Consider the following 19,503-nt stretch of genomic DNA (forward strand, 5'->3'; position numbering starts at 1 on the left):
GTTAGAAACCAAATTAAAAACTCAACTGGCCTGCGTGTATACTGTGTTTAAAAGTCCTCTACTCCTGAATTGCTCTTCTTATCCAGACAAGTCAAATGCTGCTGGTACTCTGTTTTTCAGTTACATATTCTTCTTTCCTTAAAATCACAGGTCACCCTGCCCTGTCCAGATCATGAGGACAAACATGCACACTGCGTACATTCCTCTGTAAGACCCAGACACTAAGAAATCCCTAAATTAAAATTGGTATAGTATTTCTGGCTTAAAAATAGATGTAGAACCTACCTTCAGCACAAGGTAAAAATCACCCTTTGGGAAAAAAACTGCTCACACTGTAAACAGGAGTAAGTGTTGTAATATTTCTGAGTATCATGGTGCTGGGAATTCCCTCTGCAAAACTCTGATTTTCATCATACATTGATTTTTATCATAAGCTATTCTAAAATTAGAAAAGGCCAGGATCTGACAAGTATCCTTTCTGTTTAGTCCTGGCAGATGGAAACCGTGAGGTGCTTTCTCAGCTTGAAACTGTTCCAAAACCTGAGGCACTAATCTGACATATTAAACCGAATTTATATAAAGTCTTGTGTCTTTACATCATGCAACATCATTTATGGCATGCTGGGCAGTGACAGTTTAAGTTATGAAAATGCTGTATCATACAACAGATCAGAGCTGGCTTTATAGCAGGCCTCATGAATTTCTTCATCCAGAAAGAATAAATTTTGTGTGGGAGCAGTCTGCATAGCACCCCTGCAGAGCAACAGATTAAAACTGGATTTTAGCATTTACCTCTTGCTCAACTATAAATCAGGAATTAGAATTGATAATGGCAGTTGTCCATCAACAGCAATGCAACTGCAGATGAACAGGAGTAGCTTTAAGGATAAAAGGAGTTCCTTTATTATTATTACTATTATTATTAAAGAAAACCCATCCTCTGCTCCTATTTCAAAAGATTCTAGGCTCCGGATAGAGAGTGATTAGATCCATGCAGGTTATCAGCATGGATAAGGAAGATGTATTTGAAGTAACGCCTCTCCAGATCGCAGAACGTTATTCTGAAACTCTAGCAGTGGGCTCGAGCTCAGACGCAGCAGTTCACATTGCAGACCCCTCTTGACAGAAGACCTGGAAGGGACGTCTACCACAGCCGGCAGGATTCTGCCCCTCGGTTCATCGTCGTGTTTGTTGGGCAATTGAAAGCTTTACGGAACTCTTCAAAGTTGCTCATGGCACCGATAACTCTGCAAAGAGAAAAGCGATTGACGTGCATATTGTCTGCTGTTAAACACTACAGGCCTGTAAGTGTTTCAGTGTGTTCATTTCAGGTTGAATTTTCAGGCTTCCCATGTCATTTTTCCACAAATAAAACCAAAAAAGTTCAGGAGAAGCACTCCCATTTAAAGTTAATGTGAAGACAACCTTGTTTCATTTGGTGCTTTGAGAGGCATCTTACATTGCTAGAAACTCAACCAAAACCAATTGCATTTTGTGGATACTACGTCATTTAGAACAATTTTCTAATCCGACCCTTGGCAGCAAAGGTGGATCAGCGATAGCCTTGCAACAGTGGAATTCTTCTTCCAGCAGCTGCCAAACTACTGCAGCCCAGCAGGCAGGAGTGCATAGGCACGTGGCTGTGCTGGAAGTGATTTGATTTGGCTCATGCCAGCCAGATTCTTGTAACAACACCCTCTGCCCACCCATGTATGCGCGCGCACACACACACACGCATGCTGGGTCCCTGGGACTTTGCAGCCTGAAGCTGGAGGTTGGGGGGGGGGAGGGGGGTCAGGCAGACCCTCTCTAACTGGCCAGCTCAGCCTTACACCTGTGAGCATCTCAACTCCTCTGATAGTTTGGAAATACATTTTCTGAGGCTTCTGCCCTGACCAGCCCCCAAGCTCTCTTGCTTCCACCACAGATGGTGTGATACTGTAAGAGCAGCACATCCCTGCCTCGCACAAGCTAGACAATGTGTCTGCATCCCAGACTGGCACTTTCAGACATAGGGGAAGAGCTCGCTCTTTGTATGCAGTCATCCTTGGCTCCTGCTTTCATGTCTGTATTATTTCGTGCTGTCAGAAATTATTATTTTACCATTGCTAGACTGGGATTTTGTTGTTTGCTGATTTTTCCTATGCTTTTAAGCATCTTGGAATTTACTTACCTGAAATTTGCAATGGTATTAAAGTAAACAGCATCCTGAGATAAAGCAGAAAAGTATCTACTGAGATATTAATTGTATGCCTTTCCACCCTCTTTGTTATGCAGTGGGAAGGCATTTTTCTCCATTGCAGACAATGAGTTTCTCAGCATAGCTCAGCATGGTAGAAAACATTCTTATTACATTGATTAGACTTTCTGTGGGTAAGAAAATTTGCAGTCAGCTGGTGCAAAAATGTCTAAAGGTCAGTTTTGTAGGGAGAATTACAAAATGATGTTAGGCTTCAAATAAGATATACAGCTTTACTGTAAAAACATTGCAAATACATATTCAGGGACTGGAACAGCAAGAGCTGGTCATGCAGAACTGCTGCTGAAGTTGGCGGGAGTTCTGCCTGACATGCCAGGGATTTCACTCTGAAACCGGCATTCAAAAATAGCAGACACAGGCTAAAACTGAAAATCTGCCAATAACTAGAACCAGAATCTAGTCAGCAAAAGATCTTTATGTGTCCATGCACGTGGCTTTTCTACCCATGGTTTGATATTGCCACACATTAACTGTGGAATCAGAGTGGGCTGTCTGGATTTCATCCCGTTGAACTACAGCAGAGACACCTTCCCCTGAATGGGTGACCCTGGGCTCCCTTGGCAGTGAATAGAAGGATGTACTTGCAGAGTCTAAGTAATCCAAATTTATTACTTACAGAAGGATTTTATATATACATATATATATACACACACACACACTTTCAAAACGCCTATTCTTTTTTGACTGTGAAGAGAACCTCGGGTGACTAGCTCAGATGCACACACCTATGCTCAGGATATGTGTTGCTCATTTCTATCATCTTTTATAGTTACTTTTTTCTAATTACTTAAAAAAGGGCTGTTTGGGCTTTTTGGATAGCAAGAGCTGCCAATGTTGAAACTAGCTGTACTGCTGTTATACTCATAATGGTCTTGGGACACGAATGAAGCAAAGTTGGGGGAAATAGATAATATAATTTGTTAGCCCAGTTGATATGATTTGCAAAAAGAGACAAGCACCGCAGTTTCTCTTCAGGTCTGAAACAGAAGCCTATTCTGAGTATCTCACATAAAAACTACGAAAAAGTTTTGTCTGTATTTTCTAGACCCCAAATTCATCTAACCTTCTCTGGAATTTTCTTTCATAGCCTGATTCCTTCATGATTTTTCCTCATGAATGCTCTATTCCCAGGCTTCCCTGTATATTTTGTGATTTGCAACATCTCACGGGAATGTAGCTATGTAATGATTCAGAATATGTAAATATACGTATAGGTAAATAAATCTGAGGACTTTAAAAGGCAAGAGATGGTTATTTTACCAAAAGCTTAACAAGGGTAGGATTAAAAAAAAAAAATAAAATTGCTCTGTAAGCTGAAGATCAGCCTGATACTCCCGTCCTCATTGTCATGATGTATTTTCAATTGTTAAAAGGCGTGCAGATTTGCATACTGCACTAGTTTTACCCTAGCTAGCTGGTGTAACAGGTATTGCAAAGGTACAGTAGTGCAGGTTTCAATGCAGAGTATAGAAGTCTACCAAGACCAAGCATACACATCTGCAATACTAGCTTATATTAAGTTTGTGTCATCATGTTTGCAGTTCCATTATTTCTTAACCCATTCTGGTTCTAAGTAGCCCAAGGTATGTTATGCATGCCGTGTTTATATCTTCAGCTTTGGCATGGCTGTGTCAAGGGAATATGTCAGAGTACCTATGAAGCAACCTCACAACTCCCCTGTGAAAGCAGTGTTGCTATTTTTACTTTACCAAGAAAGAACTGAGACAAAGGGGGCTCATATCACCTAAATTTAGCATTGGAGAAGGCAGGATCCCAGCTCCCTCTTTAGTCAACAGAAAGCGGTAGGAATCTCCAGAAGGCAACTAATCCTGTGTATTGGAGACACCTCCATTATGAATCAGCTTGTGGAGTTAACATCCTTCCCCCAAATACAGATGTAATGTAGCACTTGACTGAGGACAAACACACAATTCTTAGTTGAGTAAATACAACCGACATGAATCCCAACAGAAAAAACTTGCTCTTGGTCACACAAACTCTGTGGAGAAGCAGAGAAATAAACTCTGGCTTCCTAATTCTTATGAAGTCTTTAAACCTTCCTCCTTTTCCAGCGTTTCCTTCTTGAGGTTCTGGGGTGTCTGTGGTTAGGAAAGCCTGTGGGAGGCCTTTTGGGCAAGGACACAGACACGCTGTTATGGCTGGACTACCACAGCTCCTTCAAGCAAAGTGTCTCTTGAAGGGCAACTAAGAGTTCAATCTTGAACTGAACTTACAGGGCATGCTTTGCTTTGCTTTATCAATATAATTCAAGGCACTCACTTGAAAGCTTTTAATGAACTCAGGCAGATTAAATCAAGAACCCTGCTAATATTAATTGTTTTCTAAAGTAGAATTGCATAGAAAAAAAAGGTGATAGAATAGACATTTTAGATACTCAGGCCATGATTATAGAACATCATAGGGATCAGAGTGTCGTCTGGTTCAACTGCTTTTGAAGGTACATGCAAGCCCCCTCATTTTTACAGAAAAGCATTTGTAACAGTGAAAGATACGCTAATAAAAACAGTTCAATTTCAATCTAAGCCAAGAGCACAATCCAATTTTGTGTTTGCTCTTAAACCCCTCTTAACATGCTAAATTTCTGCACTTGTGTGCTGCAGTGATTGATTCTGTATGTATACTGAGTAAATACATTATTTGCACTACCTGAACTGAGGAGGGCTGTGAGCTCCAATATATATTTGCTCTCTCGCAGATTCTGGTCTAAAGGAGTTGCATCTTACCTAATAAAAGATAAAAAGCAGAAATAGACACGTTATCTGGGATGACTTTGGAAGTAAAGTGGAATGTAATGTCACTGTTAAGATGCCTGTTTCTTACAGAACGCACAAAATGGAAAGACACCACAAACTCCTATTTTGTTTCACCTTTGCTAACTTGCAGTTTTCTGTTGGTATATTCTCTTGTTTTTCAAATCCCTTAATGGATCCAGTCTCCACCCACTCTAATCATCTAATCATAGCCACTTTACTAGTTCTTTTTTTGAGGTTCTCTCTAATTGTAGCTTGCTTTCCAGCTTGTGCTGTAGCATCTCACGCCTTAATAATTACCAAACATACTTCTTGATCTCAAAGCTATGTAATGTGTATAGAAGGTACACACACTGATTGCTTATCATCCCTAGAATTGCAGCTATATTTCCTGACACATTTGTTCCATGTTGGAATGTCAGTTTCTTTTGAAATTACACATTTTTCAAGTTTCCATCAGTGGTCCCCAACACAATACTTGACCCAATTGTAACTGACCACAAAACAGGGTAGAGAGAATATTTGCACAACTAAATAATCCCTCTTATGCTGTGCCCATTGCATGAAAAATCTCATTTAAGCAGCCCCTACCTTACCTAAGCCCGTGTTGAATGTTTCCTATTGACAAAATCCTTTAAGCCAGGCTGCCTATAGGATATGTGAACTTCAGTGCAAGTTTGTCTGGCTGAAGACAGCCCTGGCAGTTTCAATGAGTCTGTTGAGTGTCTTAGGCTCTGTGGAAACAAGCTGAGCTCAAAGGTAGCTGGCATACGCTGCTCTCACTGTGCGTATGCCTCCCCTCAGAGGGTCCACTGGACGTCCGATTCCTGCAGCGGTCCTGTAAGACCCCCAGATCTTCCCCATGGCTTCAAAGTTTTCCTGGAGAAAAGCTGACATAGTGTGAAACTCAACTCAGCATAAATGACCAAAGTGGAGTCTTTTCATTGATCAATATTGTCAAACTTAAGTGGCCATAGACCCATACACTGCTACACTGACTCTCGGCAGAGAAATGATTTTCAGCCAGGGTTGGTTGCATTGGGTTCTGTTTCTTCAGTTTTAGATGATTCATTCTTTCAGCTGGTGGGCAAAGATTTATAGCCTAACTTTTACTCCTTATTATAGGGAGTTCGCCCCAACTCTCTTAACCAAATAAATCATTTCTGATTCTCTCCCTTGTTCTACACGTTTTCATAAAAAACTCGCATGCCCTATCAAAGTTTTACTACAGCATATTTAGTGTACAGCAAACAAAGATGGGAAAAATTAAACTAAGATTTTCTTCACTGCTGCTTAGTTTCCTTGAACAACATGCTTAGTAACGAATGGTGATGGTACATTTGCAACAGGAGTCTGTGGTGGAAGCAGTCAGAAACTGCTGCGTATGGCAAGCACCAGACAACTGGGAAGCTAAAATGGAAAGAGGTTAAGGAGTCAATATGTGCAAGAAAAGCCTTGCAGCAGAGGTAAGCAGCAAGAGGAAAGAAAGCTGCCATGACAACACTGTGCAAAACCAAGAATAATTTCAGCAGTTCTGGAACCATGGATAGATAGATGACGTCAAAGAAAGGGAAAAAAAATAATAGTCCTGGGAGAAGAATTCTCTGCTTATACCCTTAAAAGTCTGGGTTTGGCTGGTGTAGACTGTTGAAACAAAGCAGTCTCATCTCTGCACTGTACATAGTGCAGGTTAATAGATGGGGACTTGAAACACATTTGTACTACTCACATGGGCATAACTCAGAAAGAAAAGCTGGTTGTGTGTGAACTCAAGGCCTGGCAGTAAAGGCTCTTCTTCTCCTCCCCTCTTTTCTGTAATCCATCTCCTGTATGCCTGATAAGAAAGAGATACTAAGTGCCTTTCGCGACATGGAGCCTAACCACAGCTTTTTCTTTTTCTTTTTTTTTTTTTTTTAAATAATACTATGTTTCAGATATTTTTCATCTACTTACCCTGAAAGCCTCTCGCAAACCTCCATTATCCGCAATGTTTTCTGCCAAAGTCCTCTTGCCTTTCACCTGGCAGAATGAAAGAACATCAGTCATTTGACCTGTTTCTGAACTTCTTTCTTGATCAACTTCAAGAAACAGGGGAAAAAATAAAACAAGGCAAGAATGACCTCAGCCAATTTCAACCATCATATCTCTGGTTAAGAAAACTGGGTTTCAATGTGAAAACTGTCAGTAAACAACCGTCTGTGATAAGTTATCCTGGCTGTGGTCCTAGATGTCTGTAGCACAAAATGTAGTAGATAAAATGCACTCAAGAATCCAGTCCCTGATCTTTGATCTGAGCATCAATAATTTTTCCCTGAAGACTGTTTCACTCCAGTTACATGTGAGATCCAGTAGCCCCTTTCCTAAACTTTTATCTAAAAGGTTATATTTGTTTCTCTACATAACTCTTTATATGCTACTGGGATGCTAAAATAACTTTTAAGTCATAACATAAACCAGCATAATTAAAAGTAACTGTCAGAGACAGAATTGAAATTGATAGTGTATTCAGCGCTCTAAAAATATCTGCAAAGGAGATTCACGTTGCTTTTCCCCAGTATCGATTCGAAGAGCAAAAGCAATAGCAACAAGAATATATTGCGAGAAGCAGTGTTATCTAAACTTTCTGAAAAAGCCAGTCTCCTGGTATTACCAAGTGCAATATCATTATGAATTAACCCTCATTTCTGCAAGTGCAGCATTATCTCTGATCACCCAGCCTACTAGGGTCTTAGTGTTACCAAACTGTATTTGTAACTAAGCAGTTTTACTCTCTACTGTGCCTCGAATGAGCAAGGCAATAACCAATTGAGCACAGTTTGAGCAGAGCTCTGAAGGTCAATGCCGTCCTGCAAATCCTCTGACGATAGGCTCTCCCATGCCACAGGGATGAGTATAGGGGGGTTGGTGTCAGGACCCACCTTAGTTTCAGGATGCTAAAGAGGGGAAAATGGGGGAGAAGAGGTAAAAGGATCTAGGGGATACCCAGGTACGTGAGCACAGCCCCACCACTCAGTGCAGATGAGCACCTGGATTAGACCCTAGGTATCTTGCTTGATGCCTTGGGTCCAATGTTACACCCAAGGGTGTAACAAAGCAGAAAAGGGAGCAGTAGAGAAAAGTGCACCCCTTTCCTGCCAGCCCTCCCTCCCCTCAGGAGGCTGGAGGTGGAAGTAGGAGAGAGGTTTTGAGGAGAAAAGATGCTGGGACTCCAGGGAACATGCACACACATCAGCTGGCTTTTTTTCTGGTCTACCTACTCATACATTTTTCTTGCAATGGGCTTGTGAAGTAGACTGATTTAGGTCATAAGTTGAGAGTAACCTAGCAGTGGCACTTGGGCTATAGGTCATTTTAATAAGTGGAAGAAGTCTTTCTGCTGATCTCAGGCAGCTCTGGGTCAGGTATCTGAGACTACTCTGTGCAGACTGTTCGTGACAGGGCTCAGGGACTGTGATAAGCCCTTTATTTGATCAGATGACTTTATGTGATTACTGCACTCTGAAGCTATTTCTATATCCACTTTTTCTTTCATTATGCTTCTTTTCTGGAGATATTTTTATTGTGAACTGAATGAGAAAGAAGGTAAATAGGTTTCTTAATCCATGTAAAATATTCGTACAGGGGTAAAAACCCTGCAGAATGTACAGACATTGATGTAAATGACAGGCAAAAAAAAGCTCTTTGCATGCACAGCTCTTCATACAAAAGCTATAAAATATGGCAGAAAATATCAAGAATCTTCTTCTATCATCTAAAAAGTGCTTTATGTTATCCCATGGAAATAGGAGGAAAAAGCCTTACAGATGACAAGGCTGTGGGTAACAGGATCTCTCTAGTAAGCCCATCCACGGACTTCAAAGGCAATAGCTATACTGGAGGGAAATTCAGATCTACCCCATCTCAAGAGACACCGTAGAAGGTAAAGGGGATGGCCAAGCCAATGGCAGGAGCATGGGAAGGGCTCAGTCACATCCTTGGGAAAGGTTTTAATGACCCTCTTTAAGTGGTATTTTTGTATTGAAAGTTTTTGTCCTACAGATATTCAGGAACGAGCCTGAGAATTTTTATTTGTAAATTAACTTATACGAAGTACTTCAAGTCCGAGTTGTTGGATTTCAGACTGGACTACAATATGGCCTTGTTATTTCTGAGACTAGTACAAACAGCCCGGGAAAAGTGTTAAAATTATTGCTAAGCATTCAATGTGACCTCTCTATTCTTAAAAGGCAAAGTCGTAATTTTATTTCTGATTCTAAAACGTAAGTAGAGGTGGTACAATTGAGTAGCGGGTGGGGTATATGATTTATCCTGAAAATTAAGATTAAAATCATAACCCAGCCAACATTACTGGAATTTTAGCTATTGATTTCAGAAGGTCTGGGATTTTTCCTATTTATCCTTCATTTCGGATACTTCTATAATGTGCACATTTTCAGGAAAGCCCGTAACTCTGACAGACAGTGAAACAGAAACCATTCCCTTGCACTTTCTTTATCAGTCCTTTTCTATGAGCTACTGCTATCATACTCCCTTCATTTAAGATACAAATTGGGTCTGCATGCACATGTGGAAGAAATAGCAAGGGTTGAATGTGAAATAAAGTAGGGTATATGCATCCATTTTATAGCTGTAATAAATAACAGGCGGAATTGCTAAGGGAATCTATAAAACATGCTATTATATTCTTCTTTTTAAAAAGAGTGGCTGCTCAGTTTTATTATGGAACTCATCTTCAGAAGGCATTTAACATGTTCACAGTAATTAGACAGGCCCTGCTGAGTGGCTTCATCCTCTTCCTCTGATTCCAATACGATGTGATAAGAAGTGGTTTAACCCTGTCAGCAGGGTGTGGGTAGTAGTATTTGACTGGACTAATCAAATCTGACAGACAATTTTTAGCACAATTATTCACTTCAAAAAATGATTTGTAGTGAGAAATGAAGTTGGTAGCCTAATATCCCAATATGTTGGGATTTATAAAAAGGTAACTTAAAAAAAACCCCAAAACTCCTAAGGCACCGCTGCTTTCGATCACTGGTGTTTTACATACATGTAAGCCAGCTCTCTTCCAGTAGTAATTGCTGTATTGATTAATCATGCATTTTGTTTTCTCTTTAAATTTTTCTTCAGAGTCAGTTGTCCACCAAGGGTCTAAATTTCCATTTTTGTCATATTTCCGACCTAAAAAAAGAAAGAAAACTAATGTTTTTGTAGGAGAAAACCCCATACTTTTCCAGTTTTGGAATCTATCACCTGCACAGAAATGAGAGGTGAATGTACTCATGCAAGTGTGTGTACAAAATGGATAAGATCAGTGAGCAAAATCTTGAGCCCACTCAAGTCAGTGGTGGAAAACTGGCATTTTATTTATTGTCATAATTTCCATTTTCAGAAAAAAATAGTAATGACTAATGAGTGCTATAGTACATTTTATAATTACATAAGAGGCATATGAGCTTTCTTGTAAGTATAATTGTGAGTATTTTTCATCCTCAGCCCATGTGCCTTTGATTCTGCAAACCTGATGATAACTAATTTATTATTAATTAATTATACGCTTGACCAGAAAAAAAAAAAAATCCATTTCATGGAAACTTCTGAAGTTTCCATTTTTTGCCTTGGAGCAAAACCAGAACATTTGAACCCTATTCATGGAAGCAAGGAGAATACATACACCCCATTCCCCAGGCTGATAGGTACAGCAATGGCTCGTGGAAGATTCAGTCTCAAGTCCCTGCTCCATCTCATTTGTAGGAGAGTATCTAATCTCTATCATGTCTCCAGCCAGTCAGAGAAGAACCTAAGATTTGCTTCCCTAAGCAGACTACTATCTCTTGCCCAGGCTCTTACCTTCCAAATATAGAAATAAATACATCCCTAGGGAATTTGTCATCTTGAACAAGACAACACACAGGGAAAAAATAAAGAAATGAAAAGATGAAAGAAAACATCTTCAGTACTTGGTATCCTGTCTACTGGCTGCTCCCTACCTCTCTTTCCTGCAGTCATAATGAAGAATCAAATCACAGAGCAAGGTTGCATCCACATGGGCAGCTACACCTGCTCTCAAAAAAAGTCCTAACATGTCTTGTGTCTACCTTTGTGCAACAAAAGACTATATAAGACCCGACTGCCAGACTTTTAGGAACGTTGGGTCAGCACTGAAAACTAAGTCCAGGTCCTCCACATCACACTGCAAGATGGAAAAATCAGCCGATACTCAAGTGCTGTAATATCCTCTGTAGCAGAGTCTCTTAACCATGCTATGCTCAAATGAAGGTCGGTTCCAGAAGCCAAGTTTATCAAATCAAACTATCCACTCAAATACATGGATGTACTTGCTACACCATAACCTGTATGATATGGAAGTGGTAGGGCAGATGGGAGCTTACGAAGAAACATTTCTCCATTCAGAAATGTTTGCTTAGGCAAAATGTTGTGGAGCAGTGCCAACAGGGTACAAGGTTTTCCTTTTATTTTTTGAAAGGTATTCAAAGTAACGCAACATAAGCAACCTAACTTTGGTTAGGCAGTGAGCTAGAAGTCTGCTTTTCCTTAAACTCCCTATATTTTCAATGGAAAGAGGTTTCTCTAGACAGTGAGTCAGAGCAGGATGTCAGTCAGACACTCAGAATTGCTCCCCGGAGGAGGAGGTTTGTGTTTCTCTCTCTCTCCCCCCCTCTCTCTCAGGAGCCCGATTTTAAAAAGCACTTTACTGAGATAGCCGAAATTAGATGGTGGTAACGCCCCACTCCACCCAGTTTTTCAGGACAGTTAGTTTGACATTTTCAGACCATTTCTTCTTTCTCGCTCTTTTTTTTTTTTAATTTTTTTTTTTTAATATTTTGCAATACGTTTTCTGTTCCACATTTGTTCCAGTGTTGTATTTTAATATTTGTATGTAATTGTCTTTTGAAAAAAAGTCAAAACTGAAATGAAAAGCTTTCTTGGAAATCGTTTTTATCAATCAGAAGTTATCCCTTTGGCTTTCCCACTCCCCCCAACCAGGATTTTCTGAATCTGTTGTTGATTTAGTTTCCATTCAAAATAAACAGAAAGTGCCAAGCTTGTGGTATTCCTTACCAAACAAAATCTGGTTCAGACAAGCAAGATGATTGTATGTAAATAAATAAAAAATACAACTTTATAATTTTTTCACGCAATTCAGCATTGTTAAATAACAAAACAATAAAAAAGCTAAAGCATATAAAAATCAGCTTTCTAATCTGTCAACTCTGTTAAAAAAGAAAGTTATCAACATATAGACAAATACTCACCATTGCTATCAAATCCATGAGTAAACTCATGGCCAACAATCACTCCTATGGCACCGTAGCTTAATGACCTGTAACACAAAGAAAGCGGTTTCCTCAGAAAGTGTCTACACTCATGAGCATCAAAGGACAGAAGAATCAAACAGATTTCTACCTCAGGAAAGATCACTATTTATTTAAACTGGCGGTGGGGTAGGGAATGGGACTAAAAATCATACCTGCACAATTTTGACTTAAAGTTGTTGAAAGTCTTAATGTTAAACTCTTACTTGTTTAAAAACAACCTTTAATATAAAACTTTAAAAAGCATTATGATGGTTCACTCTTCTAACCAAATCTCTTATTAGCATCATATGAGCTCCAAAATGTCTCCTTCAGCTGCCTGCATTGTGTATATTCTAACCAAGAACAGGACAAAGTTATAGGCGAAATTATTCTCTTAGCAGCATCATGAAAAAAGAATAGATGAAAGGCTGAAATGGGCTTCCGTAATGCCAGCTCCAATCATTCCTCACTGACATGCAACAAACAGACTTGCAAATGACTGACGCCAGTTTGTAAAGCATTAAACAGATCTCCCTTCCATTTTAAAAAGAGAGGTCATACAATTTCCTTGCACCTGCACAGGAATAAGACGTGATCTATAGTCACCTCTAATGCACCAGAGAACCAGAATAGACAGAAATATTTTGTATTCCTGATTGACAACTAATTATATTTTCCTTGTTATATCCAAATAAACATGCATCTGGGAGAAATAGGGATGAAAGTGGGAAAGGTTCACAGCTTTTTTATATCAAATGCAGTGGATATGGGGGGGGAAGTGATGTACTAAATGCATCTCTCATTTGTCGTTCTTTGTGATTTTAATTATTTCAGTTATTGAGATGCCACACTTCAAAGTAGCTTATAGTATTTCTAACACATTGTATTGAAATAGGAGAAAGGCAGAGAGTTTTGAAGTAACATGTTATTACTGGACCTAATGATCCATAGCGCACTAATTGCTCATCTCAGTCATGCCCAAAAACTATTATATGATTTAATTCCCCCTGCTCCCATGACAATTCTTCACTTTGTTTTTTTCTTTCCTGAAAGGTAATTTGCATGTGATAAAATCTTCCCTACCGGTTCCCCCACCCCCACCCCGCACCAAGTACTATTGCAAACCTTCACTAAAAAATGTTGGTTAAAATTATACATTTCAGCAATGGAAATATCATCCTTTTATCTGACAAATTTGCGACCTTGTGTAGCACACAGTGATAATTATCCATACTAAATGTACTATATTAGACTTGTTTTCCACATCTGAAGTGGTTATACAGGATTTTCTGCAGCTGGAGAAGTATAAAAAGAATGGCACAAAACATGTAAAGAGATCAAGAAGAACCAATAAGCCCTAAATACATCTTGTTTTTCCTCAAGGTTCTCGGTCACCACGAGTGACAGGGACAAAGAATAGGCTGCTGTCTGGGCATTCCTAGGGTTTTCCCCAGCTCCAAAAGATGGGGTGAAGTTTGGGGTGAATTTTGGCCTTTGCTTCTGTGAACCCCCTTCAGCATTTTCTCCAGCTCAACAACGTTTTTGCCAGAAATGCTCCCAGCTCTGTTCATGCTCTTCACTTCTGGGGCACAGCTGGACAGAGATGGAGGGGATTAGGTGCAGCCCAACAGGTACCATATTAGAGGGGAACTTTCTGGGACTGGGGAGGCTCAGAGGACTGTAAAGAAGCTACCAACTCAGGTAGTTTGAAGTCTCTGTTTCAATATATCTGGCACTGAAGACTCGTAACTATGAATGATGGCATTTGAATGGCATTTTATTTCACGTACTGAGATGTAAAGTGATAACTTAGTTTCCCTTTATGCAAAGAGATGCAGCTGTGGTTATGCTGGAACCGGACACTAAAACGCCACTAAATGTTAAATATTTGCTAAATCAGTTTTCCAGCAAGTGCTGATGACTTTTTGATGATTTTTCTGTTCCAGTGCAATGTACTGTTTCTTTTAAGCAGACAGAAAACAGATCCAGAATATTTCAAGGACAAAAGCAATCTGTTGTCTGATATAAACCAGCTACATTTGTTTACTAAATTTCATTTTGATACGTACTCAAGCAAAACCAATTTAAGCTAAGGTAACCTTTAAAGAAGAGAAATGAGCAAAGTATAATTCTTTGAAAGAACCACAATTTTATCAGTATGGCAGAAGGTCAGGGTATAGAGAAATCTCTTCAGAAAGCAAAGCCGGAAACAGGTCTACAATAACCACAGCAGTAAATAAGTTCATCTTAACAAGAAAGGACTTTCTTCTGTCCCCAATTACCACTTAGAAAGTCACTTAGCTCATAAGAATTCTCTTTGAATGCAAATTCATTTGTTCCTAAATTGAATGTGCCTCTCTACATATATTGCCAAATTTCCTGTTTACAAGGTCACATCCAGATTGGAAGATGGCAAACCCAAAATGTTTTAAAAGTTCAATTTTTTTTAACAAAGATTTATTAAGGATATGTTTCACCAGTAACTGGCTTTATATAACTGCAAAATAATTTTCAGACACTGCTGTCAGAAACTTTACATGGTCTTACCCTGCCCTAAAATAGAAAGTTATTGAACTGCACAAAAGCAGTGATTTTTCAAAATTAAATATATGTGACCTATAATTACTCTTCCTCAGCTACAGTAACACAGGGGCCTGCTCAGGCAATCACTTATGCACATGGAGATATTCTCATGCACCTCAACAGGCACAGGTGAAGGCCCACTGTTAATCTTAGATTTTAGCAGAAAGTGAACAATAAACTGATAATAAATGGCTTCTCAGGGTATTCGCTTCTGTTCAGGAAGTGTTAGTTACCTGATTTACAATTCCTTTTAATACCTGCCGTGTGCACACTGCTGCATCTGCATGCTATAGTATTGAAACACTTCCACTCAGGTGCACTTAATTAGCAATTCCTGTGAGAAATCAGTCATCAGCTTAAGACAACAGCAGCACATACATCTCCCAAGGGTAAGCAAAGTTATCGCACAAAGCAGCAGTTTTCAAAGTCTGGTTTTTCAATAGTAAAAGCAGGACGCAGCAGGGAAGAACACACAACCCAAGGGCCAAGCTTTCCCTACAGAAGGACAACACAGTATTCCTGTGCACTACCTGTTGGTCGTCTTCAGAAGCGTAGCCTTCTTCTCCATGCCCTCTTCTCCATCTATACGTATTTCCAATACCTTTCCCTGTTATTCCTCATTTTCAGGTGTAAGAGGTGCCCTGGTGCAGTACTTACCTAGGATACTCTGTTCCCCAAAAGAAAGGCTTTTGCAATTCTCCTGCTGGGAATCCTGCAATAGCAAAAAAATAACAGTTAGGTCCCTAGTTCAATACAGCTGAATAACAGTCACAAGGCCCAAGGGTTTGGATTTTATGACTTTTTTTGTTTAGCTTCAGAAGGTTTTGCTAGAGGACCTTTCCCTCAGGTGGTAGTTTCAGAATGCAGTAGAGAGGATCTTTGAGAAGAAGCAGAGATCCTCCCTCCTTCAGGACCACAATGGCAACAACATGCTGCACTGCGAGAACTTTATTTTCTTCTGTGGCTGCACGCATGTCTGTGTGTGTGTAAGTGCATGTGTTCTTGTAATTAAACACCTAGTGTTTCCTGTGAAAAAGAAGAAAACTATCGGAATGCCCTCAGATGTTGACAGATCAACAGAGAATATATAGGAAAAATGCAAGAATAATGAAACTGTTGGCTTAGTGAGGCTTCAGTGCAGCAAGAGACATATGGAAGTGATAAAATGTAAGCCTAATTCTATATAGTCTATGAAAATCAAAGGTAAATGAACACACTTAGGCACTTCAGTAAAGGAAAGCTGTAGACTATTAAGGCTGTAGAGTCAGTCTAGCTACGGGAATTACCTGGCTGCTTCTGGTAAACTAACTAGTCGCCAAAAACCTGTCAGTGGAGACACTCTAGTGAGTGATGATCTACTGATGTTGCACATAGGAACCAAAATTGTTCCTCAAATTCAAAGTCACAGCGCTATTTCCAATACCTGGATGACATTTCAGTGACACGATTCTGAAGACAGTGGAGCTGAACGTGGTAACAATTTAACAGCCCGAAGAACTGCTAAATAAAACAGACACCTATGGTCAAAGTTTTCAAATGCTGGTGAAAAGTGCAGTCCTTCCAGACCCAAATGTGGAATTTAATGTCTCATGGCAGGAATTCCCATCTATAAAGCACGGGCATACACCTACTTTGAAGGTTACCTCATATGGACATCACTTTGTGAATGAGGAACCAGTTTCCTCAGGTGATTCGCTTGCTTTCCTAGGAACCTCTGCTTCAGCTTATGGGTCTCTCTTCAAGAAAGATCTGGCCACTCAGATCAAAACAAAAACCACATTCACTTGATTCTGACCCTATTCAGTTTTTTGTTGATAAATAGGACACGGGTTTCTTTGTATCTGAGAAAAATTGTAAGGCAAGATTTTTGCCCTTTCCATACAAAGTCTTTAAAGACAATATGCTGAGTGTAATTCATGTCAAATGATGTGGCAAGTGGCACGTCTTCCTGGCCTGCCCATCTGCTTTTTTCTGCTGCTCCTCCCTGGCTGCCTTGACTACCTATTTGCAATTAGCTTACAAAAAGTGTGTTTTTCAAACTTATTTTCTGAGTGTTTTTTTTTCTCTTGCTTCTCCAGATGCTGTTTTGTTGTTTCAAGCATGTTATCATTTGCTTTTCCAGTGCTACAAAACACAATTGTACCAATGTCAAGGACAAAGTTTTCCTGATCTAACTCTCTTTGCCGCCCAGCACACACAGAAGAGCATTTACTATGTATGTTTTTAAACATCTCACAGCAACGGTACACTCACGCAACCTGATGAAAATTGCTTGTTAGTACACTAAGTTAAGAGCTGGTGTTAAGAGCTGGAAATCTAGTCTGAACTACATTGCCTGGTTCGTTCCAAATATTGAACATCAGGAAAGGTTTTTGGACATGCCAAAGAGACCATTTAATGAAGGAATCATTAGGGTTCGCTAACCCTGAATGATCCTCTCCCCTCAACACCAGATGAGAGGAACTGCGGCCAAAATGAACAAATGAGCCCATACTGAGATGGTATGAACCAAGGCAGCACAGTCACCCCACAATTCATGTTTAGGGATCACATGATCCTGTGTGCCTGTCACCACACCAAGAGGCTATCAAGATCTTGTAAGGAGCTGCAATTATTTCATCCAGGTATAGACTTGTGTAGTGAATTTGCACTTGTCTGTGTGCCACGTAGAGGTAATATACATTATTTACAGTAAACTAGGTGCAAACCTTCACTCAGGCTCATCCATCTAAGAAGTATAACCTAAAGGTGTCTTCATAGGACATTGCTGAAACACCATCAGATATGAGTTAAGCCACGGGATAAAGTTTCCACTGAACAAGTCATGTGAATGAACGGGAAGAAGCTCCAATCCCGAATCCATACAACAGGTTGATAATTATTTTACTCAAAGTCAGGATCCATTTTAGGTAAGATGTGCCTGAGCATAGAGCATGTTGAAGGAGTGGTTTCTGCTTCTGGGCAGCTGTGTGAAACACCTTTGTAGTTTGACTGCACTAAAGGAAGCCTAGGAAGTATTTTCAGGCCAAAGCAGAGTCAGAAGCCACTAGAATGTAATACACATTTAAGAAAAACTCAGGGAACTGGAATGTATTACCCACAACAGGATTTTTTTTTCTTTAAAAAAAAAAAAAATCTAGTTTTGACAGTGATCCTTGGGCAGCTAGTAAAGCAAAGGTGCCTTGTTCTCCAGAGATTAGTAGCACTAAATGAGGGAGGGTGCTTGTCCGCTATTGCAACACTACAAGGAACAGATTCGGAGTTGGCAACGCAGGGCATGCCTCTGTATGCAATGTCTCTCTCAGGCAGAGGATAATCAACCAGATTACCCTTGGAGGGAACAAGGATAACAACGTCCTAGACCTAGAATCTCCTTGAAATTATAACAGGAGATAGATCACCCGACAGTTTCTTATTTTGTGCTGTTTTGAATCCCTCAATTTAGGCAATTCCCTAGTGAAGTCTGTTTCTTGCTTGGCATATTGTACCTAAAAGAATTAATGACAAAACTCAGAGAGCTCATAGTAGGCTGTAGAAGCAATAAATACTAATGAGATTATTTACATGCCACTGGAGTTCAAGCAAGGAAAGTACTGATCTGGAGGAGTAAGTCAGCCAGACTTCAGAGAATTTCACATCTTAAGGAATGGATACAGGCACTGGGAAGGTACTTTAAGCTAACACTTCACCATAAATTTAGCCCGTATTGTATCTTTTCACGCTTTCTCCCTCTACACTGCCCCAGAAGAGGGATACAGGCTGAAAGCCTCTCTCTCCGTACACTTTATTGCTAGTGCAGGCTCGGAGCCTACACTCAAGGTCATTACTCACCAACAGCACACAGAAGGAAAACTGTTGTCTTATTACAGACCCCACACAAACCTATCTGCCATATGTGGGACCTGGACTTGCAGAATCTGCCTTGCCTACCTTCTTCCAACCTACCTATTTTTGGAGCAATGTCATAGGACTGCAGCATCAGAGATAGGTACTGGTGTCACATGCCACAAGAGCACTGGAGATCTGTGGGCAGCCGAGTTCAAGCTGTCACAGAACAGCACTGATACCCTACATCCATGCATCTTACAGGTGACAAGGTGGGACAGCCAGGCTAGATCATCCTCCAGATGGACTTTGTGCCACTGATCACAACACTTTAGAGCCCAGCAGTTCTGATCACAACCCTTTAAGCCCAGCAGTTCAACCAGTCTTCAGTCCACCTGGCTATCCACTTGGCCAGGCCATTCTTAAGCAGTTTGTATTTGAGAATATTAAGGGAGACAGTGCTGAAAGTCTTGCTAAAGTCAAGATGAATCACATTCATGGCTCTCCCCTCATCCACCGAGCTAGTCATCTCATCAAAGGCGGCTGGTCAAGGAAACTCTTTCCAGGATTTACTCCATCATGTACACAGGGACTGATGTGAGGCTGGCTAGCTTGTAGTTCCCCGGATCTTCCTTCTTGAAGATAGGAGTGGCACCTGCTTTTTTCCAATCCTTAGGAACCTCCCCCAGTCACCACAACCTTTCAAAGATAATCAAGAGTGGCCTCAGAATGACATCAGCCAGCT

The 19,503-nt window shown here is 40.2% G+C and overlaps 1 protein-coding gene across 1 annotated transcript in view; it reads right to left on the minus strand.

The window, feature by feature from the left end:
• Window positions 1-853: 853 nt before the first annotated feature.
• The window catches only part of PHEX (phosphate regulating endopeptidase X-linked), a 109,713-nt gene continuing 91,063 nt past the window's right edge, over window positions 854-19,503 (minus strand). Inside the window, exons 16-22 of the mRNA XM_076328889.1 lie at window positions 15,591-15,645; window positions 12,309-12,376; window positions 10,082-10,212; window positions 6,985-7,050; window positions 6,761-6,865; window positions 4,928-5,004; window positions 854-1,247 (exon numbers count right to left, since the gene is read on the minus strand). Coding sequence (XP_076185004.1) covers window positions 1,145-1,247; window positions 4,928-5,004; window positions 6,761-6,865; window positions 6,985-7,050; window positions 10,082-10,212; window positions 12,309-12,376; window positions 15,591-15,645 — 605 coding nt within the window. The 3' untranslated portion in view covers window positions 854-1,144. The remainder of the gene's footprint in view (window positions 1,248-4,927; window positions 5,005-6,760; window positions 6,866-6,984; window positions 7,051-10,081; window positions 10,213-12,308; window positions 12,377-15,590; window positions 15,646-19,503) is intronic.

Source organism: Aptenodytes patagonicus, chromosome 1 (genome assembly GCF_965638725.1).
Source record: "Aptenodytes patagonicus chromosome 1, bAptPat1.pri.cur, whole genome shotgun sequence".
Lineage (NCBI taxonomy): Eukaryota > Metazoa > Chordata > Aves > Sphenisciformes > Spheniscidae > Aptenodytes > Aptenodytes patagonicus.